The 24748-nt window shown below is 43.7% G+C and overlaps 1 protein-coding gene across 1 annotated transcript in view; it reads right to left on the bottom strand.

Moving 5' to 3' along the window:
- Positions 1-2292: 2292 nt before the first annotated feature.
- Positions 2293-24748, bottom strand: part of GAD2 (glutamate decarboxylase 2) — a 508839-nt gene continuing 486383 nt past the window's right edge. The window contains exon 16 of the mRNA XM_069211360.1: positions 2293-2755. Coding sequence (XP_069067461.1) covers positions 2582-2755 — 174 coding nt within the window. The 3' untranslated portion in view covers positions 2293-2581. The remainder of the gene's footprint in view (positions 2756-24748) is intronic.

Below are 24748 nucleotides of genomic sequence, written 5' to 3' on the forward strand. Positions count from 1 at the left end.
ACATACTGGTCAGAAATGGCAATTCCAGCCTCTACACGGTTAATCATAACTCATAACTGGGGCCAAAATGTTGCATTGACTAGTGTACTAATGTGCTCTTCTGCTTTACATTCTTCTTAGACTTGGTGTTGGTGTTCTCCTTTTACTTCAGGTTTTCATCTTCTACATCCTTCTTGCACATAATGGCTTTGAAGCAAGCATTTCAAGAATAAAAATGCTTTTCATATTGCTTCAGCTGATAGACCTATTTTGATCAGCCTCATCATGCAGATGTACTTCCTGGGGCGGCTGGCCAGCCGGAGATGAACATCAGCATATTTTAGATTTGACAACTGGACAGAGGGTAGATTGACCAAATGGGCATTCTGGTCCTTCCCCTACAAAACGTCCCCAGGTCTTCTTTTTTTTTTAAGTTGCCCTCTTGTATATCCCTCCACTTCCCCCTACTATCCCTCCCTATCTTTTACCTCTCCTCTCCTCCCCTCTGCTCTTCCTCCTCCTCATCTCTTCAGAAGCTCTTCATATATTCTTAAAATAAAAAGTATAAGATTTAATAAGAAGAAATGGCAAAGCCAATAGGTCTTGGCAGTGAAACGTTTTGGCTTTACCAATGCTTTTTTGACTCAGATAGCTGCCGCAAATGCAAGCACATTTGCAGCAGCCATGTTGAAATGGCTTTTAAAACAAATCAATATGTATATGAAGATGGCCACCACAGTTAAACGTTCATCCATGGCAGCCATCTCTCAGATCAAGTGAAGTGTTTGAATAAATGCTGTATGAGGATAGCAGTTGTGGATGTGTGTGCATCCAAGATGGCCATCTTTTGAAGTATTTTGTTTTATTTCAATAAATCCAGTCCAAAGATGGCTGCTGTGGATCCATGTGTAACTACAGTGGCCTTCTGTGAAAGTAATTTATTTAAACACAACAAAACCATTTGTAGGTGTCCAGAGTGCTTGCATACAGACACAAAGGTGGCCATACTTAAATTGTCAAAAAACATTTTAAAATTGTCACCCACCAACCAACAGTGTAAAAGGCGGCAAAAAGTTGATTAAAAAAACAACGGGGCAGGTGGGCAGGATGAAACAGTTTGGGGAGAGATGAAGGAAAGTTATGAGGATGGGGAGCATGGAGAGAAAGATGAAGAAAAAATAGTCCTTCCTAAGAACTGCATAGCAAGATCAGTTGTCAGTAGTGCAAAAATGTATAAGCCATTTAAAGAAATGTAAGACTGAAATGCTCCTGAACGGGACAAACACAACGTGGTAAAACCATTGACTCAGGATCAAGGGGCTGACACAAAGACGCTAAGTATATATTATATGTTGGGAACAATAAGTCATGTCGACAGACTGCTATAGCTGTCTGTAGCTCAGACCTAAAAAGAGTATTATAATTTTAAATTGTAATGCACCTACGTGCTGTTTTCTAGTCATTGTTTATGGAACAATTAAATAAAAATAGCACAAAAGTGCATTTCAATTCATACTCCTTAATTCCTTCCTTTGAAATATGGTGGCTCAGTTCCAGAAAGGTTACTCATAGGTATTCTAGGAACAGACCAAGAACAATGCATTTTTAATAAAAAGCTCTCTTACAGCGTAATGTGATAACATTTAGAATACATAGTTTTTCCATTAAAATTCAGAGCACTGTGTCATTCTAATATAGTGTGTGCATATCAGATTGCTTTGATTTTGTTCCTTATATTTTGAAGCATGTTCGATAGTAGATTCACTCTTATGGTGTGGCTGAAATGAAAACTTGTTTTAATACAACACATATGACATAAATGAAATTGCCGTTCACATTAGGATATTTTGGTCTCTGCTCCAAAAATAAATACTGCCAAATTTAATGCGTAGGCTTAAAAGTAATATACCACATTCGTGTTTTGGCCCCTGTTTTAAAACTCACAGAAAAAACTATACAAAATAAGATTTGCTGTAATATATATATATATATATATATATATATATATATATATATATATATATATATATATATATATATATATTTATCTATACACACACACATATATATGTTTGTGTGTGTATATGCATATATATATATATATATATATGGTGCCTTCTTAAATTATATGTATTTAACACATCTGATATATTCCTATAAGTAAATAATAAATTATTTTAGCATACTATGAAAAGGCAATATATTTTCCTTTCTAAACAAACACGTATTTTCCCTTTCAGTTTTTAGCACCCCCAAAAATATAGAATCACCTGCTAGTTAACAAATTTGGCATAATCCAGTCTAATATATTTTCGATGCTTGTAAAGTTTGTAATATGTTCTGTATGGGAACAGTTCCATGATCTTTTTTCATTTTTCCCATTTGAATGAAATCTTCTGATGCTAATCACAGACGTATTCTAACATGAAAGGGGGGTATTTTAAGAGGAGCGATGTTTCTTGATTTTAAACTGTACTCTACCATGACAGCACAATACAGAGTCACTTTGAAACACACTACACATACATTCACACAGCTTGTTATAACTCGTCTGTGTCTAAGTAGGGATTTGAAGCCAGCCTAGACTATATTATAGCCCAGACTATAAATCTTGTCCAAGACGTTCTATTTCGTCCGTCAGGAAATCAATGTCCTGGTGAGATGCTGCAGGGTTTGAAATCACCATGCGGAAGAAGTTTACTTTGTCCCCTAGTGGCTGATAGCTGACCATGGTGGACCCATATTCCATCATCCGGGCTTTAATCACCGGTGCAACCTGAAACAGGACAAAATATAAGTATTACTTTAGAGCTGGAATTTTTATGTTGCAAACAGCATTGGTCTCATTCTCAGTATGTGCATATGGTATACTTTTCTGTATATAGTGAACACAATCTGCAGCTTAATTTTAGTAATTTAATTGGTTCAAAGTAATCAATTCACATGTGAGTCACCACAGAAGCGGATATCGGGCCCACCCGACTCAATCAAGGAGAAACAAAATATCACCATTTTCTGGCGACAACAACTGAACGATACTTATTAGAACTGCTTACATGATATAACTCTAGGAAGGGCTCCTTTTAGTTAGTCTCAGTCAGCAAGATCACATGGCTTTACTCACGATTCCAGCCAGTTTAGGATCAAGTCATTTAATGTTATTGTACAATCTGTTTCCTCAGTTTCATTATCGGGGGAGACAAAAAACAGCGCCATACCTTACACAGTGCGGCAAGTTTTTTAGCAGTGTAACACTATGCCAAAAATTAGTAAATCTGCCCGGACATGTTCATCAACTCCATAAGTAAGTTAAGATATTTATTTAATACTTATTTGATTATGATTATAAAACACCCACACGTAAGTTGGTACTTTGCTATTTCTTTGTTATCAAAGTCCTAGTTTCTGAGAATACACCAAACCTCTGACAAATCCATTCTAAATGGTAGTTAGGTTTTTTTAAAAATCCCCTGGGCTCGATTCCAAATAAGACGGTCCGTTCAGGTTCTACCAAACCAAAATGAAAAAAACTCCTCCTCGTACAGGGGACACACATCAAACCAATGGCAGCAGGCGCACTTTGTATTTGCACTCAATTCCTCTAACTGACAGTTCACAAATTGTTTGAGCTTACCAAGCAGGGAAGGAGAGATAGACCGGAAGTGAGGCTGGAGGCATGTCAGAATTTACAGGAAGTGTGTCATATGAGCTTTAGAAGCCTCCCATCAAAGTATAATGCTAATACACAAATGGGGCTTAGTTAGGTAAATGATAGGAATGGTTCTCCAAACAGCCAACAGATGCATCAATAGCATTTTGGGCTATTCTCTTGAAAATGGAAAGCTCTGCTCACTACCCTGGTAGCAGTTTGGAAGAAGACAGCACCCCTAGCTCCATGAACAAAATGCAAATCTACTGGCCTCACAAGCATCAGTATCCTCCCTAAACTGTAGAGAAGTGTTCCTGATTATTCCTCAGTCCAAGTGGGTTTCTCTGACTAGTGATGGTGCCCTAATCTGTCAAGAGTCCTAAAGGGCTTTTTGTCTGGGGACAGAAACTCTCTAAACAAAACATAGGTTGTTCCTCAAACCCAGCAGGTTTTAGTCTAAGCTCTCTTCTTTACATGTGCATAACGAGTAAATGGTTGTCTTAAGAACATCAGGCAAAAGCACATACTAATGTGGGACCAGTTGCAATATAGGTGCTTGTTTGCAAACACCATCTAAATTGAACCTCTCCTTGCTGAGATCAAAAATCCAAACCATGCCCTATTGAAATATAATTTCATGTGCAATGCAAGTACATTTATTTGCCCCTGCTCTTGGACAGATGCTGTCTTTTGGCACTGGTCTACTATACTGCAAAATGAGGTGTGTAACTAAAAACAAATCGGTCTTAAGTTGAGCAATAAAGATCGTGAAGATTGATTCAGACCATGTGAACAGAATTGTGGGTGCCCATTGTAGAAATTCTACACCCTTTCATGGGGTTAAACTGTGACACTACCTCCCAACACCGGTTTTCCTTTTAAGATTAGAGTCAACCAGTGATAAAAGAGGCAGATATTGCATTGCAAATATTGTTGTTTAGGATTATGAGAACTTTTTATTGTTAGTCATGTACACTAAAATCACAATTTTATTTCCACTGACTTACTGGAAGCCAGTGTAACAATTTCTCAACCTATTAATAATGTTGTTTTAATAGCCCAGTTGTCTACTGGACATCAGTATTTTTGATTTTATGCAATTTACTAGAGTGAAGTTTACTAATCCTTAAATACAAAGTATTTGCACACTCATTTCTAGCTTTGACTAAAATGATCTTCTTGATTGCCATGAATCATGTAAAACTGCATTTTTCCAAGTGAGATCTCCTATAACATAGTGGAATATTATTTAAAAAAAACATTTATCCTTCTATTTTTACCAGAATAATCTTCTTGGTTGCGGACTGAGATACATTACAACGTCTGTTCAGTTGGGCTTGAGTATCAAAGAATATAACTATAGCCTAAGCACAATAAAAGTCTGATTTGGGCCCGTCATGTGCCCTTTGATGACAAAAACTCAAATAGGTTGCTCAACTGTGTCTGTGCACCCCCTATTTCATGATCGATTTCAGCATTGTCGGCATAGGCCAGATTTACAGCTTGTGTTTATGACTCATGCTAAGCAGAGCATTGATTAAAATATTTAAAAACTAGCATTTTAAAGGAGAGCTTCTATCACTCAATATTTTTGCAGCTTTCGGTTGAGGTAAACAGGCCTAACCTAGCTATCTGAAAATACTCTTGCAAGAAGTAAAATCCAGAAAGGAATGGGTGTTTGACTCCAGTGTTTTTGTAGACTCCCAGGCAGTAGAGCCATTTCCACCTTGTAGAAATTTGTCGGGAAATCAAGCCACTAACTTATGCTGACTATTCTTGACATAGTACAGCAGTATTTCTGTGCCTTGCCGCCAAATAAGCCTAAATTGACTCATGTTACCATTCACAGTACTGTTTAAATTTTGGGCAACTGGTGGGTTACTATTTTTCAGGAAATTTAGTTATCAGGGGCAGGCCCCGAATTGTTCCGGATCTGGTTGATACTGAAACTTCTAAGAGAAACATAAACCTCAGGGATGGTGGTGTTAATGACAAGGGTGGTAAGGGCCACAATAGGAAAGAGATGTGGTCCAGTGTTTAAGCTGCCAACCTTGAATCATGGGAACTTGGCATTAAATTTCAGCCTCAACAGCTGAAAATGTTCATGTGCCTAAAATATAAATGCATGTGACATGGAATTGTAAACACATGAAGTAAAGATGTATATTCCCTCTTGAGGTACATGATCATGCTTTGTCTAGTAACACCCTTATAATGATTAGAACTCTGTTACTCCTCATCGTGGTCTGTGCTATGCAAATACCAATACTGACTCTGAGGTTCCAGTAGACCAAGCATTAGGTTTTATGAGGTGAACTAGAACGACATGGGTACGTGATTATAATACAGTTTCTACATAGTTGGTGTCGGGCATCTTAGTTTCATCACAGTGTCTTGCAACTTATATTTCATATGGTACTATAATTCTCCAGAGAATTATTTGCATATGCAAATACAACATGCACTAAAGATTTGTGTTAAAGGGATTCTGTATGGCCCTCTATCTCCACCCATTAGTAACCAGATCAACCTAGTCCGATTCAAAGACCCTCCAGCGCCTTCTTCTTGCATTTGCACAAGATCATCCAGAGTACAAGAGAGAGAAAGTCTGGAATGGACCCCTTCTTGAAAGGTACTAGGTGATAACAGCACTTTTCACCAATCACTGTAAGGGCATCAGCCCAGGTCAGTCCCTCTCATCATCTTTGCAGTATTGTGTATGTTGACTTTGTGTTGTTGAACTGTCATGTGGGTAGCACAGGATTTTTATAATGTTTAAACAAAATAATGTTTCTCTGGCAAAACGTGTAATTGAGTATTCTGTCCTGAAAAATGCGTTGATATCACATTAATATAGTTTGGCTGGGTCAGACACTTAGGCCCTCATTACAACATTGGCGGGCGGCGGTTGTAACCGCCGTGCGGCCGCCAATGAGCAACACAGAAAACACGGAAAACAGAGTTTCCGCCCGTCGGCCCAGCGGGAATGTGGATTGCAACATGGGAGCCGGCTCCAAATGGAGCCGGCGGTGCTGCGGCCATGCAACGGGTGCAGTTGCACCCGTCGCGCTTTTCACTGTCTGCTGTGCAGACAGTGAAAAGCTGAGTGGGGCTGTGCCCCGTGACTCCCCTTTCCGCCATCCTTTCCATGGAGGTTCCTACCACCATGGAAAGGCTGGCGGGAAGGGGACTCGGAATCCCCTGGGCAGCGCTGCGCTGGTGGATTACAACCGCCGGGACCAGCATGGTGGAAAACCGCCAGTCCCGGCGGTGCGACCACGGCGGAAGTCCGCAAGTTTGCACCGCCAGCCTGTTGGCGGTGCAGCCTCCAAAACAGCCCTGGCGGTGTTTGACCGCCAGGGTTGTAATGAGAGCCTTAATTCTTATATAGGTCATATATCAAACGGAAGGCAGTTTGGTAGCACAAATAAAGTTTTATAGTTGTTTTTTCAGGCAACGGTAATTATATGGTACAATGTTGGTGCTGATTGCATTTAGCTATTTCTAGATCAAAGTTAATAGTTAAATTGCATTTATTTTACAAGACATGGCTTCTGCAGCACAGTTGTCAGAGGTCAGTGCTTCCTTTAAGTTGACTGGCACGCTTTTAAACTGTAACGATCGATTATCTTATCCTATATGTTTGTGTTACATAGAACTAGCTAATCATAGTTTAATTGTTGTCATGGACAGTTTGTGTCCCGAATATGAGAAGGAATATTCCTACTTGAATAGGTCTACACTAGAAAGACAAATGGAGCCCAGTTTGGCAGACAAAAGGGGACCAATGCCTGTACAGCAATTATTAGTCCACAACAGATGTAAAAATGACACATTTTAAAATAAAATAAAAAATGGAATTATGATATGGCAGGTGCATTTTTGGCATAATAGCTATTTTTTGACGTTCCGGCATAGGCATCATGTTTTAAATTGTAGTCTGGATCCTATAGAGTTGGAGGGGGTGTGGAAAGATCTATGGACTCTTTCTTGTACCTATTTGACTTTAACATTAGAATGAAATGTGTCTTATGGAGTGGATGAAACAGCTTGACTGTATATCTTTTGGAACACTTCACTACTCACCAAAAAAGACCTTAGTAAAGGCAAAGGGGTTAATTTATAGTTTGGCAGACAGGGTATTCCGTTGCAACCCCTATCTGCCATACTGACGGTGCATCCACCCTACTGATGGTCGGAGTTGCCAAATTTCCATTGATAGAGCCCCATTACATCTGCCAATGGAAAGTTTGCTCTGATTGTTCAAAGAAGTAGGGTCTACTATAAGAAGGGCATTACATCCTCTGTCATAGTTTTATTGGGTTGTGTGATGGCCTCTTTCTCTATCCCTCATTGCAAGAGGTGCAGGACAGAGAAAACAAATAATGACACATTCAGGAAAAAAAAAGCTCCACAGGTGTAGGGCCATTAGGTTTTTGTTTATCAATAACAAGATTACAGTGTGGGAGATTTTCTTTTAAAAACAAAAAGCTTGTTAAAGTTTGATGAACAGACATCAAAACCAGTGATGGCCATCTACCACACCTTTTGCAACTTAACAGAGACTGCTATGACTAAGACACCCTGGGCCAGAGGGGATCTCTAAATTTGGCAGACAATAGTCCGTCAGAGTGTCAGACGTAATGTCCATTGCAGCTCTTACAGGAGGAGTACTATCTGCCAAGCTCTACATCTGGCCCTTTGGGTTTGAGTTATAGTTCAGCAGGCAGGCTACTCCATTGTAAAAGCAATGAAGTAACCTGTCTACCACACTGACAGTCTGTCCACCTTATTTAGGGTTGGGACAACTGCCAGCTTTGTCGTAATGGAGTCTACTTAGCTCCATCAATGAGCAGCTTCACCTACGGCCCAACGGAATAGGGACCACCTCAAGAAGGCATTACACTGGAAACCTTCATTAGGGTGGATGGTATGATATCCTTATTAAATCTGGCAGTGAGGGACAGAAAAAAACGGATAATGACCTCCACACCCAGGGAAATAACTCCAGGGGTTTGGGGAGTCATTGGTTTTTGCTTTTCAGAAATAAACTCTAACTTTGGAAATATGTTTTTCAAAAATAAAAAGTTTATTGAAGTTTGATGGATGGTCATCAAAACTGATGGTGGCCATCCACCACACACACCTTTTGTACCTATACATGAATCATCATGAAGGCATTTCCTGCTAAGTTACAGAGATCACCACTAGGCCATCATGATCTCTAACTCTGGCAGACAGTAATTTCCTCTGGTACCCTGATGAATGGATTATTGTCTACAAAACATTAAATCTGGCTATAATTAACTAAAATAACTCACTGTCTTTTTTAACACTAGGTGATAACATTAAAAGGAAAGAAAACTTGAGTGCCCAATTCTTATAAGTGTGGAGGTCAGCTAGGCCTACACCTGTTCTCTGACAACACTAAGGGCCTAATTGCGAGTTTAGTGGTCTTAACACCAACAAGCTCGTGGTGGCAGTCGGACCGCTGCACTCCTAGTGGTTCAAATGCCAGGATCACAGATCCCGATGGGGTAGCAGCGCTCGGAGTCATGATCAGTCATGCCGGTGCCCTTGGCAGCACTGCAGAGACATCACAATTCCACTTCCCACCAGCCTTTCCAAGGCGGTTTCCTGCCATGGCAGGAGCAGTGCAGGGGCCCCCCACCCAGCATCCTCGGAAGGAGCACTGTCTGCTCTGCAGACAGTGCTCCTTCCGATGGTGCTGTTGTGCAACAGCATTGGCCTTGGCTCCCAAAAGGGAGCTGAGGCCAATGACGTGGCACTGCTTCTGCCGGGCTGACTGGCAGAAACTTCATAATACGATATTTCTGCCGGTCAGCCCAGCGGAAACATCGCAATACAATGGGGGGTGAAACCGCTGCTATGACAGCAACTTCACCCCTGCGGGTTTGGCGGTCCAACGGTCGGACAGCCAAACTTGTACGTTTTTCTGACTACTACAAACTCTAGCTTAGAGTTAACAATCCGAGCGATTGGTATTATAGATTCATATTAAAAAACTGGGAAATGTGGTTTGACTTGGTACAACTCAAATTCATTGCTTGAAGTGGACATTCATTCCATTCATGCCTTTAGAGATCAGAAAAACATATCAAAGGAAAGGACCTGGAGTTGTGAATGCAACTAAGCGTTAAAAGAACTTTACGTTTATTGTAACCATTGGCTGTGATAGAATGCAGCAGGTCTGCGAGGTGGGAAGGATTAACAAAGCGCGAACGTGAAACGTCTAACCAGGCAAATAAAAGTTGTTTTTCAAATAAAAACATAATTTTTGAGGATTCAGTTGGAATAATGTGTTCTGTTCTGAAATTCACATCTTCATAAAGATTAAAACAGACTGAAGACAGTTTAGAGAAAGGCTACCACCATGGTTTCCGGTTTTCTGCCAAATTTATGAAAGGAGACCCATACATTGGAACTACTATATCAAATACACACTCACATTTTAAAATTCGAAACAAGCATAGAGGCCAAGCAACATACTTCACTTCCTGAGTAGCCTTTGAATTGGAGACTATGACAGAAAGTGGAAAGAGTGAAATGCATGCCTTCCTAGCAATAGTAGGAAAAAGTCAAAGGAGAGTAGTGAACTTAATAAAAGACATATTAAATAACAGTACATTGGTTTATAATGGTCCTAAATAGACATCCAGGCACATACAGCAGCATAACCTGGATGAATTGGGAGGTAAAAATGGGAGGGGAGATACAGAACAATCTCTATAAACCCTAGGCAGTTTTCTCCTAAATATCTATTGTGAGAATGGGCAATTATGTATAGCTTCCCCTTTAAAACTTGCCTTTTGCCTTGAAATTTCCTCCAAGTATCTTGGGGAGCTTTGTACCAGGAAAGTTTCCCGGACCATAGACAAATCATGTGCTATTCGGAGTTTGGGTGCAGGCAGCGATCACACCCATTTTCACATTCACAGCGGTACACTGAGGGCCCAATTCACAAAGGTCAACTTAAACATTTGTAATCACAAAAGGTGTGGGGTAGTAGGAACAGGGGGTAAGACTGGGTTAGTCTTTAACCAGTTCCTGGTTGCATTAGGTTGCTTGATAGGGAGTGCTGTGTTGCCCTACAGGAGTAGCAGGGGATTTTCCTTTACGGACTAGGTGGTCTCACACACATAATAGTGTCTTGCTTCATCATATGACCACCTAGCCCCACCTAAGTAAGATGATACTACTCAGGCGGACTCGACCTCTGGTTAAAAGAACCAGAGGGAGTGCTGAAATTGAATTGTCTGGATAGTTACAGTGATCCAGAGGGGGTGAATAATAAAATTACCTAACATGTCACCGGTGGCTCTTGTTAGTTTTAATGGTGGTGCATGTTGGTAAGACTAAAACTAAGGGGGAAGGCTCGTTAGAGGATAATGTCTCTTGGAGCAACCTAATGCAACCAGGAACTGGTTAAAGACTAACCCAGTCTTACCCCCTGTTCCTACTACCCCACACCTTTTGTGATTACTTAGTTTCTTTTGGGAGGCGGTGTGGGTTAGCCTTGCTTCCCTTGCTCTCTTTCTGTGTATTTGTTTTTAAACTTAAACATTTGGTCTAAGTTTAGACCAAAATTCTAAGTTTACGACTTTTAGGTATTCACAAAGGTAAGTTACAAGTACTATCCTTATGTCTGCACTTGAGGCAGAATCTCCACACTCCGTACACCTAGTGCGGAAATCCCACTCTGCACCCGCAGTGTACTCTCTGCACTCAGAGTGTACTCTCCGCACCCAGAGTGAAATCTCCACATTCAGGTGGAGATTCCACCCCAAGTATGGAGATTCTTCGCCGAATACAGACATAAAGATACTACTCGCAACTTACCTTTGTGAATTACTAAAAGTCGTAAACTTACACTTTTGGTCTAAATTTAGACCAAAAGTCTAAGTTCACCTTTGTGATTCAGACCCTTAGACTTTTGGTCTAAACTTAGACCAAAAGTTGAAGTTTACTTTTGTGAATCAGGTCCATAGACTAAAAGTGGAAATACAATATGACAAGTGAAGAAGTTGGAGTGTTCCAGAGAAAAAGATATTCTGCATTATCTTGGCTGCTCTAGTCAGTTCTCAAATTATGTTTATCTCTTCAATTCTTCTCCAGAGCAAATGATCGATAATGAATTACTCAGGCCTCATGGCTAATTAGGCAGCCAGAACTTAAATGCAATGAAGGGATTTGTAAATAGACCCTCACCAACCCCTGGCAGCAACATCATGGAATGAAAGAAACATAGGAAAGTTACCCTTGTCATAAAACATACCCAACATTTATGACTACAGCAGCTCTTTGACAATGGCTTTAAATTGAAAATAATATCCTTCAACCTGGGCTTTACTCTCTTCCTGCATCTAAATACAGACAACCATTCTAAACCAGTAAAATATGGTAGATCTAACTTTGCACAATTCATATGTTTTTTCTGAATATATTAATTCCCCTGCAGGCTTATGCTGATGGATGTTAACATAATTATAAGAAATTAGATTAATATTTGGGAGCAGGAGGTGGCAACCCATTTCAAGGAATAATCACAACCCTTGTTTGGTGAACCCTCATAGTCACTAAATTGACCTGTGCTCAATCCCTTGATAGCTACATCACAGAGCAGACAGGCTTAACTTAGGGCCGTGTGTAAAGTATTTATTAGCAAAACAGTAATGAAGTCGAAAATCAAAACAATAAAAACCCAAAACAAATTAGAACCATAGAGTAAATTGTAATACCCAAAATGTATTTAAAGTTTTTTAAAAATTTAAGTAAGAATGTTGCCACAAAACATAAGGTGCCAATGATATTCACTAGTCGTGGTTGACTGGAACTTAGGTGCAATTTGACACTGACCTAATTGTAGCACAGGTTGGATACTCCAACCAGGTTCATCCTGGTCAAAGATTTTACCTTCTGACTTTAGTCCTTCAAGTCCTACTCCAGCACAGGAGTACGCTTCAAAAGCCCCCAGGACATTAAGGGAAGTACTTAGAGACTCACAGGGTGTCAGGTAGAGGGCAAACAGCAGTGTCCAGTCCAAGGCCAGCTACCAGTGGTCAGCTGGGTGGTTTCAGAAAAAGGCCTCTGAAGCTTGCCTCTGTAGCTTTTGAGTTCAGCCTAATGACACTTGGAATCCACTTCTTCATCCTTGGTGCAAGAGAAAGCATGTCCAGCCCCCTAAAGACTCTTCTCATGTCACAAACAGCAGATTCAGCCCTCTTCTGATTTTTCTCAGGTCCAGGAATGTTTTGAAGTAGGTTTCTAGAGATGCCATTTTGCCTGGCATGAGCTGCTAGATGGGAATTACTTCCAAGCACACCCTAACGAATGGGGTAAAGGTTCCCTACTCACTTTAAACATTATCAAAATGGCAGAAGTCTTTGGCCAGAGTACTATCAATCAATCACGTAATTTATAAAGTGCGCTACTCATCCGTCAGGGTCTCAAGGCGGGGGCTATTGGTCGAATAGTCACGTTTTGAGGCGTTTCCTGAAAAGTCAGGAGGCCCTGGGTCTGGCGTAGGTCGAGCGATATGGAGTTCCAGGTCTTGGCGGCGAGATGAGAGAAGGATCTTTCTCCGGTGGTGGTGCGGCAAATGTGGGGGACGGAGGGGAGGGCGAGGCTGGTGGAGTGGAGCTGGCGGACGGGAGTGTGGAAAGTGAGTCTGTCGTTGAGGGAGGCCGGACCTGTGTTGTGGAGGGCTTTGTGTGAGTGGTGAGTAGTTTGATGGTAATCCTCTTCAATACGGGTAGCCAGTGTAGGTCTTGAGGTGGGCAGAGATCTGGTTGCGGAGTGGGACGTCGAGGATGAGTCGGGTGGAGGTGTTTTGGATACGTTGCATTTTCGTTTGTAGTTTGCCCGTAGTTCCTGCATAGAGTGCGTTGCCGTAGTCCAGTCGGCTGCTGACCAGGGCGTGGGTGACTGTCTTTCTGGTTTCGACAGGAATCCACTTGAAAATCTTGCAGAGCATGCCAAGGGTGTTGTAGCAGGAAGAGGAGACTGGTTAACCTGCTGAGTCATGCTGAGTGTTGAGTCCAAGACGATTCCCAGGTTTCGTACTTGGGTGGTGGGTGTGGGTGCGGCTCCTAGGGAGGTAGGCCACCAGGAGTCGTTCCAAGCGGAGGGGTTGCTGCCGAAGATGAGGATCTCTGTTTTGTCTGTGTTTAACTTGAGGCGGCTTGATTCCATCCAGTTGGCGATGGCGTGAAGTCCATTGTGGAGGTTGTTTCTTGCAGTTGTAGGGTCTTTCGTGAGGGAGATGATCAGCTAGGTGTCGTCTGCGTAGGATATTATGTTGATGTGGTGGGATTGTGCGATGTTGGTGAGAGGAGCCATGTAAACGTTGAAAAGTGTTGGGCTAAGGGAGGTTCCCTGGGGGACGCCACAGATGGTTTTGGAGGATTCGGACAGGTAAGGCAGGAGGCGGACTCTCTGGGTTCTGCCGGAAAGGAATGAAGAGATCCAGTCGAGAGCCTTGCCGCGGATCCCGGCGTTGTGGAGGCGTGTTCGAAGGGTGTAGTGACAAACGGTGTTGAAGGCTGCGGAGAGGTCCAGGAGGATGAGCGCTGTGGTTTCGCCTTTGTCGAGCATGGTCCTGATGTCATCTGTAGCAGCAATGAGTGCGGTCTCAGTGCTGTGGTTCTTGCGAAATCCAGATTGGGAGGTATCGAGCGCTTTGCTGTCTTCCAGGAAGCGGGATAGTTGGCTGTTCACGATTTTCTAAATGACCTTCTCTGGGAAGTGGTGGAGGGAGATGGGCCGGTAGTTTTTGGGGTCATCTGGGTCCGCCTTGGGTTTCTTCAACAGGGCGTTGACATCAGCGTGTTTCCAGCTCTCCGGGAGTGTGGCTGTCTCGAAGGAGCTGTTGATGAGGGTGCGGAGGTGGGGAGCGATGATGTCGCTGGCTTTGTTGAAGATCTGGTGTGGGCATGGGTCTGAGGGGGAGCCGGAGTGGATGGAGGCCATAGTGTTGATGGTGTCTTCATTGTTGACGTTGGTCCAGGCGCATAGAGGTTTGATGTTGCTTGGTGCGTTGGGTTTGTGGGTGTCTGTGGTTGGCTGGTGGGTCTGGGGTTTGAAGCTGTTGTGCATGTCTTCGATCTTTCGACTGAAGTAAGTGGTGAGGGAGTTGCAGAGCTCCTGTGATGGTAGGGGTTCGTAGGAGCAGGGCCTGGTGTTAGAGAGTTCTTTGATGATGCCGAAGAGCTCTCTGTTGTTGTGAGCATTGGTGTCTATGCAGCTTTTGTAGTAGGTTATTTTGGTGGTGCGGATCAGCTGGTGATGTTTGTGGATGGCAGTCTCGAGGGCGATGTGGTTGGATTCGGTAGGTACAAGATGCCAGGTCTTCTCCATTCTTCGGCATTCCCGTTTGGAGGCCTGTAGGTCGAGAGTGAACCAGCTGGCCTTGGATCTGTGGTGGCTGTCCGAGGGTTGTTTGAGTGGCGCGAGGGTGTTGGCGCAGTTGTCTATCCATTGATGCAAGTTGGTGGCGGCTGAGTTGGGGTCCCAGGTCCTAGGAGGTGGTGCCTGGGCGAGGGTGGAGATCAGCTGTTCTGTCGAGACTCTGTTCCAATAGCAGCAGGGGGTTGAGTGGTGAGGTGGTGAGTGACCGGCTTCTGGAAGGAGAAATTGATGCAGAGATGGTCGGTCCAGTGGATTTCGGTGGTGTGGCTGAAGGAGACTATGGTAATCTTAGTGTCTTTATCTAACATCTAAACTAAAATCCAGTTTGGGACAGTCACTGTACCCCAATTAAACTCAGAGACAGAAGCCTGGTAGAAGAAATCAGGGGTTTCCAGCAACCAGACAGTGGATACACAATCCAACAAGCACAAATGCAGAGCAGTGCATCACTAGCGTTTAGCCACTATAATTGGTTGTATTAAGGTACAAAGCAATTCTCTCTCACATTTGATGGCATACTATAGAGTAATGAAAGTAAGGAGCAAATAAATTCAATCCATTTAGTGCTTAGAATCTGATTAACTGGATAGCTAGTTTTCACATTAACATGTCAAGGCTGTATCAGTTCAGTTTGTTTTAACATACATACCCGAATAGGATAAACAATGTCAATCAAGGTTCTTGAAATAAGTATTATTTCACAGAACAGCCTATGCGAGGAGCACATTGTAATGACGTTTCATTCATTACACATTGTCTACTGTTGCCCAAGGGATCTTTATTAAATTCCACATTTTCTCCATGGACAATGTGATTATGGGCATTATCGTTTATTTCTCTCTGTGTGCCTTCCTTGAATTACCTGCTGCTGAATCAAGATACAGTCCGTAAAAGTCGGGGCAAATATAAAAAGCCCATGCTGGAGGCCATATCAGCAACAACTGTGCTGGGTCACTGAAGAGTTACCCACCTGTTTTGAAGACAATGCAGTGTCTAAAGCATTTACACTTTACTCAGAAATTATCCAAGCTAGTGAATGAGCTGCCGACACCACAACTCAGAGAAGTGGTTGGCCCTCTCTGTTTCTCAGTTGTGTTGCTTGCAACCTATGCAGTTACTTGAATTGTTTTAGATTTGAGTGTATGCAGTTTAGGCAGTGTAGTGTCTTAACAGCAATCACACAGCTGTGCACTAGTGCATCCTTTATGATAATGCTCCTAGTGTTTACCATTCTTAATTACTGATCATATTACATATTATGTTGAAATATTATGCTTCAAACGAAATACAAAGTGTACTGAAGCAACACAAAAACAATTCTTTAAGAAGATTTTGCAGGTTCCCATGGTGATCCCTCAACCTCTTATGGAGTCTGATAACTGGTTTTACTTACACAGCTCCCGCCACAGAAATGTGCAGTGATCAATGCTGAAATATTATTGGATCACTGTAGTTAAATGTGTTTGCAAAACATTGGGTATTGCCACTAGGTTCAACACGAAAACAACTGCTTAAAATACACATTGAGTGAGAGGTGGATATCCATGCAATACTGTTCGAAATGTTTTGCTTATGCAAAAGCATCAAAATCCTCACAAGCAAGAAGTAGCCAGTTTGAAAGAGATATGAGATTTCATTAGATAACTAAAAGGAATACCCAAAACGTTTTATGTTGAAATGAAACTTAAGAATTTGGAAGCAGCTGTAGGTTTGCTTTCAGCCCCTATTCAAACCTTTCAGTCTCAAGTCGAATTCTGAGCACTATATGGCGCTGAGATGTGGAACCATAATAATGTTTTGAACTTCAAGTCTCTCTAGAACAAGTTCTTGCATGAAATCACTGTTTTTCAAATGTCAACACACCAGTTACTTTGAAAAACTAGGGGTCAGGAATATTTTGGATATGGCTGCATGAAAAACAGTATTGTTTTTGGATTGTGTTATGGTCAGACTCAGCAAACTGACAAGAATGGGTTTAGATGTTTTAAGATGTCTTAAGAGTAACTGAATGCCATGAATGAAATGTATCAAAGATTTCCTGATATCTTTAGGCATGGCCTACTTTTGGACAGAACCAGAGAGAATAAACATAATGAAAGTAAAATTCTAGGGGGTGGTTAGGCTCAGTGACCAAAACGTAACAGTTTATTCTACTCTAGGACCAGGTTTCTGTGATACAATATAATATTTGGAAGAGAGTTCCTCACATTGTCCATGTTCTCCCATTAAAGATCCAGGTTGGGAGTATTGCTATTGCAAAGTTTTACATTCAACTGTAGAGAATACAATTTACTAAACTGTGTTTGTGATATGAAATGCAGGGGTGAGGAAACATCCTTGTGCATCATATTAGTGCTTTATATTTTGAGATGCACTGTAGGCACCTAAAACCACTTTTTTGACATATACAGAGTGAGATCTTTTAAGAAAGCTCTAGATTTGTACAAGGATTCCACAAATCATAAAACATAATTCTGACTTAATTATTGTTTACAAAGGGTGTGGAATGAATGTCAGTGCTATTAGGTTTAACCTCTTAAATGCGGGCGTCGGCCACTGGCCGACGCCCACACACCCTCCCTGGTGCGGGTCACGACCAGTGGCCGACACCAGGAAGGGCATTAATAAATCCTCGGGTGCATCGCACCCGAGGATTTATTTTTTATTTTTTTTCCCCCCCCGGGAGACACGGAAGCTACCGTGTCTCCCCCCGCCCCCCACCCGCCCCTTTGTGACGTCAGCGCGCCGCGAGGCGCGCTGACGTTGCAAAGGTGTTTTCCCCATGAAAGCAGGAAGCAGCCTTGCGGCCGCTTCCTGCTTTCATGGGGAAAACGGCCTTTTTCACGTTCGGGAAGGCCTCGTAAGAAAGGGGAGAGTCTCCCCTTTCTTACGAGGCCTTCCTGAAAGTGTTTCCTGGCCCCCGATCGCAGCACAGCTGCGATCGGGGGCCAGGAAACACTTTCAGGAAGGCCTCGTAAGAAAGGGGAGACACTCCCCTTTCTTACGAGGCCTTCCTGAAAGTGTTTCCTGGCCCCCGGTCGCAGCTGTGCTGCGATCGGGGGCCAGGAAACACTTTCAGGTTTCCTGGCTCCCCCGATCGCAGCACAGCTGCGATCGGGGGGGTCAGGAAACATTTTGAAAAGGCCTCGTAAGAAAGGGGAGACTCTCCCCTTTCTTACGAGGCCTTCTGAAACTGTTTCTGGCCCCCGATCGCAGCTGTGCTGCGATCGGGGGCCAGAAACAGTTTCAGAAGGCCTCGTAAGAAAGGGGAGAGTCTCCCCTTTCTTATGAGGCCTTCTGAAACGGTTTCCTGGCCCCCGATCGCAGCACAGCTGCGATCGGGGGCCAGGAAACCCCACTAGACACCAGGGATTTCACTTTTGGGGGGCAGCCCCCCCCCGGAAAACGGGCCGCCCCCCCCCCGGATAATTTTCCTAAAAAAATAAAAAGGTAGGTGCCCCCTGGGGAGGGGGGGGCGCGATCGCGCCCCCCCCCCCCCAGGGGATTTTTTTTTTTTTCAAAAAATAAAAAATATATAAAAAAAAATGAAATGACAGGGGGTCGCCCGTGGGCAGGGTGACCCCCTGTGGGGGCAATTTTTTTTTTAGATGTTGTAGGGTTTCCCTGGGGGCCATTTTGGCCCCCAAGGAAACCATACAACAACTAAAAAAATATATATGTATATATCTATATATATATATCTATGTAGATAGATATATCTAGGTACATGGATATATCTATAGATATATCTATGTAGATATATATTTATATATATATATATATATATATATAGGTAGATCTGTATCAAAGAGATTTATAAAGCGCGCTACTCACCTGTGAGGGTCTCAAGGCGCTGGGGGGGGGGACGGGGGGGAGGGAAAGGGGCTAGGAGGTTCACTGTTCAAAAAGCCAGGTTTTGAGGCCCTTCCTGAAAAGAAGTAGGTTTTGGGTCTTGCGAATGTGGGTTGTGAGTGCGTTCCATGTTTTGGGTGCAATGTAGGAGAAGGATCTGCCCCCGGTGGTGGTGTGTTTGATGCGGGGGTCAGAGGCGAGAGAGATGTCAGCTGAACGGACGTTTCGTGTGGGGGTGTGGAAGGTGACTCTCGTTGAGGTAGGCAGGGCCTGTGTTGTGGAGTGATTTGTGTGTGAGGATGAGGATCTTGAAGGTGATCCTTTTGTCAATGGGGAGCCAGTGGAGGGATTTGAGGTGTGGAGAGATGTGTTCGTGTCGGTGGAGGTCGAGGATGAGTCGTGCTGCTGAGTTCTGGATGCGTGTAGTTTGCACTTGAGTTTTAGAGTGGTGCCGGCGTAGAGGGCGTTTCTGTAATCAAGCCTGCTGCTGATGAGTGCGTGAGTGACAGTTTTTCTGGTCTCTGTGGGGATCCATTTTAATGTTTTTCAGTATACGGAGTTTGTTGAAGCATGAGGAGGTAAGAGCGTTGATTTGTTGGGTCATAGAGAGGGAGGAGTCTAGGATGATGCTGAGGTTGCGTGCGTAGTTGGCGGGGGTGGGTGCAGGGCCTAGCGTGGTGGGCCACCATGGGGGGTCCCAGGTTTTTTTGGTGAGGGCCAAAGAGGATTATTTCGGTTTTGCTTGAGTTGAGTTTCAGGTGGTTGGCTGTCATATATACATCACTTTTGTCAATATGTGTGTGGTTTCCCTGGGGGGAAAAGGGTCCGACTTGTCTAGTGGCAGTTTTAGTGCCATAAAGAAGCGCAGAAGGTTTATATGCCTACTGCAAAGAGCACATCTGTATTTTATGTAAATAGCTGAGTACATTAGTAAAGTCTATGGAGAGATGAATGGCACTTTTGCTGGGTGGTAATGTGGGAATCCGAGGAGGAGGGAGTGGGAGCACCAATAATGATTGTTGGACTGGGCGCAGGAGGTGCTAAAGACTGTGACGAATGGTATGTGACAAGGTGTTTTTTGAGTGTCTTGAAAGTACGTGCTGATTGAGGGAAGAAGCGCAGGTAAGGTGGCCTCTACGGTTGCACGTATCTCACACACACCATCGATTTTGTGACTGTCTACGTAGGCTAGTGTTTTAGAGCAACAGTTTAGCCAATAGCAGAGATGGCATCTTGATGGATGACTGCTGCCTGCACTCGGGTTATAGAGGACCGCTCTGACATAGGATCAGAGACTGAGACATCAGATACTGAGACAGCATCTGAGGGATAGGACAATGGCGCAGACTCTGGGAGTGATTTTTCAGTCAGAGGAGTCCCATTCGAAAACTCCTCTTCCAGTACATTATGAGGGAGGTGATGAGGACAGTCCTGCTGTCCCTTCGCAAGCTGTTCGTGCAACTGGGTAATAGTGGGTTAGGCCAACCCAGAGAGCAGGTGAATGCGGCGGCAAGCAGAGAGAGAGTGCTCTCTTGGGAGCTCACCAATTTAGTTCAGCCCCAAATTCCACCACCCAAATCATATTGTGGAGACATCAAAATTGTCTATGGCAAAACAAACTGGTTTTGTAAGGCAGGCACCTGTGTTTTTGGTCCTGGATTCGGCGGCCATATAGAGAAACACACTAAACCCAAACATTTCTGGAAACTAGACATTCGGGGGAGTCCACAGAGGTGTGACTTGTGTGGATTCCCCAAAGTTTTCTTACCCAGAATACCCTGCAAAGCTGAAATGTTGAGAAAAAACTCTATTTTTCTCGCATTTCTGTCACACAAACTACAGGAATATGCTGGGATCCACAACATTCCTACCACCCAGTGACTCCTCACCTGTCCTGATAAAAACACTACCCCACTTGAGTGCCTACACCTAGTGCCTGTGTCAGGAATGGATCACCCCAGGGTCAACAGCTGCCTCACGTAAGGACCAACATTGACCGTTGTGTGATCTATTCCTGTCGCAGGCACCAGGCCTAACCACACAAGTGAGGTATCATATTTATCGGGAGACTTGGGGGAACGCTGGGTGGAAGGAAATTTGTGGCTCCCCTCAGATTCCAGAACTTTCTGTCACCGAAATGTGTGGAAAACGTGGTATTTTAGCCACATTTTGAGGTTTGCAAAGGATTCTGGGTAACAGAACCTGGTCCGAGCCCCACAAGTCACCTCATCTTGGATTCCCCTGGGTTTCTAGTTTACAAAAATGTGCTGGTTTGCTAGATTTCCCCAGGTGCCGGCTGAGCTAGAGGCCAAAATCCACAGGTAGGCACTGTTTTCTATGAAAAAATGTGATGTGTCCACGTTCTGTTTTGGGGCATTTCCTGTCGCGGGCGCTAGGCCTACCCACACAAGTGAGGTATCATTTTTATCGGGAGACTTAGGGGAACGCCGGGTGGAAGGAAATTTGTGGCTCCTCTCAGATTCCAGAACTTTCTGTCACCGAAATGTGAGGAAAACTTGTTTTTTTGGCCACTTTTTGAGGTTTGCAAAGGATTCTGGGTAACAGAACCTGGTCCGAGCCCCGCAAGTCACCCCTCCTTGGATTCCCCTAGGTCTCTAGTTTTCAGAAATGCACAGGTTTGGTAGGTTTCCCTATGTGCCGGCTGAGCTAGAGGCCAAAATCTACAGGTAGGCACTTCTCAAAAAACACCTCTGTTTTCTTCCAAAAATTTGGATGTGTCCACGTTGCGCTTTGGGGCGTTTCCTGTCGCGGGCGCTAGGCCTACCCACACAAGTGAGGTATCATTTTTATCGGGAGACTTGGGGGAACGCCGGGTGGAAGGAAATTTGTGGCTCCTCTCAGATTCCAGAACTTTCTGTCACCGAAATCTGAGGAAAACTTGTTTTTTTAGCCACTTTTTGAGGTTTGCAAAGGATTCTGGGTAACAGAACCTGGTCCGAGCCCCGCGAGTCACCCCTCCTTGTATTGCCCTAGGTCTCTAGTTTTTAGAAATGCACAGGTTTGGTAGGTTTCCCTAGGTGCCGGCTGAGCTAGAGGCCAAAATCTACAAGTAGGCACTTCTCAAAAAACACCTCTGTTTTCTTCCAAAAATTTTGATGTGTCCACGTTGCGCTTTGGGGCGTTTCCTGTCGCGGGCGCTAGGCCTACCCACACAAGTGAGGTATCATTTTTATCGGGAGACTTGGGGGAACGCCGGGTGGAAGGAAATTTGTGGCTCCTCTCAGATTCCAGAACTTTCTGTCACCGAAATCTGAGGAAAACTTGTTTTTTTAGCCACTTTTTGAGGTTTGCAAAGGATTCTGGGTAACAGAACCTGGTCCGAGCCCCGCGAGTCACCCCTCCTTGGATTGCCCTAGGTCTCTAGTTTTCAGAAATGCACAGGTTTGGTAGGTTTCCCTAGGTGCCGGCTGAGCTAGAGGCCAAAATCTACAGGTAGGCACTTCTCAAAAAACACCTCTGTTTTCTTCCAAAACTTTTGATGTGTCCACGTTGCGCTTTGGGGCGTTTCCTGTCGCGGGCGCTAGGCCTACCCACACAAGTGAGGTATCATTTTTATCGGGAGACTTGGGGGAACGCCGGGTGGAAGGAAATTTGTGGCTCCTCTCAGATTCCAGAACTTTCTGTCACCGAAATCAGAGGAAAACTTGTTTTTTTAGCCACTTTTTGAGGTTTGCAAAGGATTCTGGGTAACAGAACCTGGTCCGAGCCCCGCGAGTCACCCCTCCTTGGATTGCCCTAGGTCTCTAGTTTTCAGAAATGCACAGGTTTGGTAGGTTTCCCTAGGTGCCGGCTGAGCTAGAGGCCAAAATCTACAGGTAGGCACTTCTCAAAAAACACCTCTGTTTTCTTCCAAAACTTTTGATGTGTCCACGTTGCGCTTTGGGGCGTTTCCTGTCGCGGGCGCTAGGCCTACCCACACAAGTGAGGTATCATTTTTATCGGGAGACTTGGGGGAATGCCGGGTGGAAGGAAATTTGTGGCTCCTCTCAGATTCCAGAACTTTCTGTCACCGAAATCAGAGGAAAACTTGTTTTTTTAGCCACTTTTTGAGGTTTGCAAAGGATTCTGGGTAACAGAACCTGGTCCGAGCCCCGCGAGTCACCCCTCCTTGGATTGCCCTAGGTCTCTAGTTTTCAGAAATGCACAGGTTTGGTAGGTTTCCCTAGGTGCCGGCTGAGCTAGAGGCCAAAATCTACAGGTAGGCACTTCTCAAAAAACACCTCTGTTTTCTTCCAAAAATTTTGATGTGTCCACGTTGCGCTTTGGGGCGTTTCCTGTCGCGGGCGCTAGGCCTACCCACACAAGTGAGGTATCATTTTTATCGGGAGACTTGGGGGAACGCCGGGTGGAAGGAAATTTGTGGCTCCTCTCAGATTCCAGAACTTTCTGTCACCGAAATGTGAGGAAAACTTGTTTTTTTAGCCACTTTTTGAGGTTTGCAAAGGATTCTGGGTAACAGAACCTGGTCCGAGCCCCGCAAGTCACCCCTCCTTGGATTCCCCTAGGTCTCTAGTTTTCAGAAATGCACAGGTTTGGTAGGTTTCCCTATGTGCCGGCTGAGCTAGAGGCCAAAATCTACAGGTAGGCACTTTGGAAAAAACAGCTGTGTTTTCTATAAAAAAAATAGGATGTGTCCATGTTGTGTTTTGGGGCATTTCCTGTCGCGGGCACTAGGCCTACCCACACAAGTGAGGTATCATTTTTATCGGGAGACTTGGGGGAACACAGAATAGCAAAACAAGTGTTATTGCCCCTTATCTTTCTCTACATTTTTTCCTTCCAAATATAAGAGAGTGTGTAAAAAAGACGTCTATTTGAGAAATGCCCTGCAATTCACATGCTAGTATGGGCACCTCGGAATTCAGCGATGTGCAAATAACCACTGCTCCTCAAAACCTTATCTTGATCCCATTTTGGAAATGCAAAGGTTTTCTTGATACCTCTTTTTCACTCTTCATATTTCAGCAAATGAATTGCTGTATACCCAGTATAGAATGAAAACCAACTGCAGGGTGCAGCTTATTTATTGGCTCTGGGTACCTAGGGTTCTTGATGAACCTACAAGCCCTTTATATCCCCGCAACCAGAAGAGTCCAGCAGACAAAACGGTATATTGCTTTCAGAAATCTGACATCGCAGGAAAAAGTTACAGAGTAAAACATAAAGAAAAATGGCTGTTGTTTTCAGCTCAATTTCAATATTTTTTTATTTCAGCTGTTATTTTCTGTAGGAAAACCTTGTAGGATCTACACAAATGACCCCTTGCTGAATTCAGAATTTTGTCTAGTTTTCAGAAATGTTTAGCATTCCGGGATCCAGCATTGGTTTCACACCCATTCGTGTCACTAACTGGAAGGAGGCTGAAAGCACCAAATATAGTAGAAATGGGGTATGTCCCAGTAAAATGCCAAATTTGTGTTGAAAAATTCGGTTTTCTGATTCAAGTCTGCCCGTTCCTGAAAGGTGGGAAGATAGTGATTTCAGCACCAGAAACCCTTGGTTGATGGCATTTTCAGGGAAAAAACCACAAGCCTTCTTCGGCAGCCCTTTTTTCCCATTTTTTTGGAAAAAACAAAATTTTCACTGTATTTTGGCTATTTTCTTGGTCTCCTCCAGGGGAAACCACCAACTCTGGGTACCATTAGAATCCCTAGGATGTTGGAAAAAAAGGACGCAAATTTGGCGTGGTTAGCTTATGTGGACAAAAAGTTATGAAGCCCTAAGCGCGAACTACCCCAAATAGCCAAAAAAGGGCTCAGCACTGGGGGGGGAAAGGCCCAGCAGCTAAGGGGTTAACAAGTTAATTTAATAACTTTTGTA

The sequence above is a fragment of the Pleurodeles waltl genome, chromosome 10 (assembly GCF_031143425.1).
Source record: "Pleurodeles waltl isolate 20211129_DDA chromosome 10, aPleWal1.hap1.20221129, whole genome shotgun sequence".
In the NCBI taxonomy this organism is placed as follows: Eukaryota; Metazoa; Chordata; class Amphibia; order Caudata; family Salamandridae; genus Pleurodeles; species Pleurodeles waltl.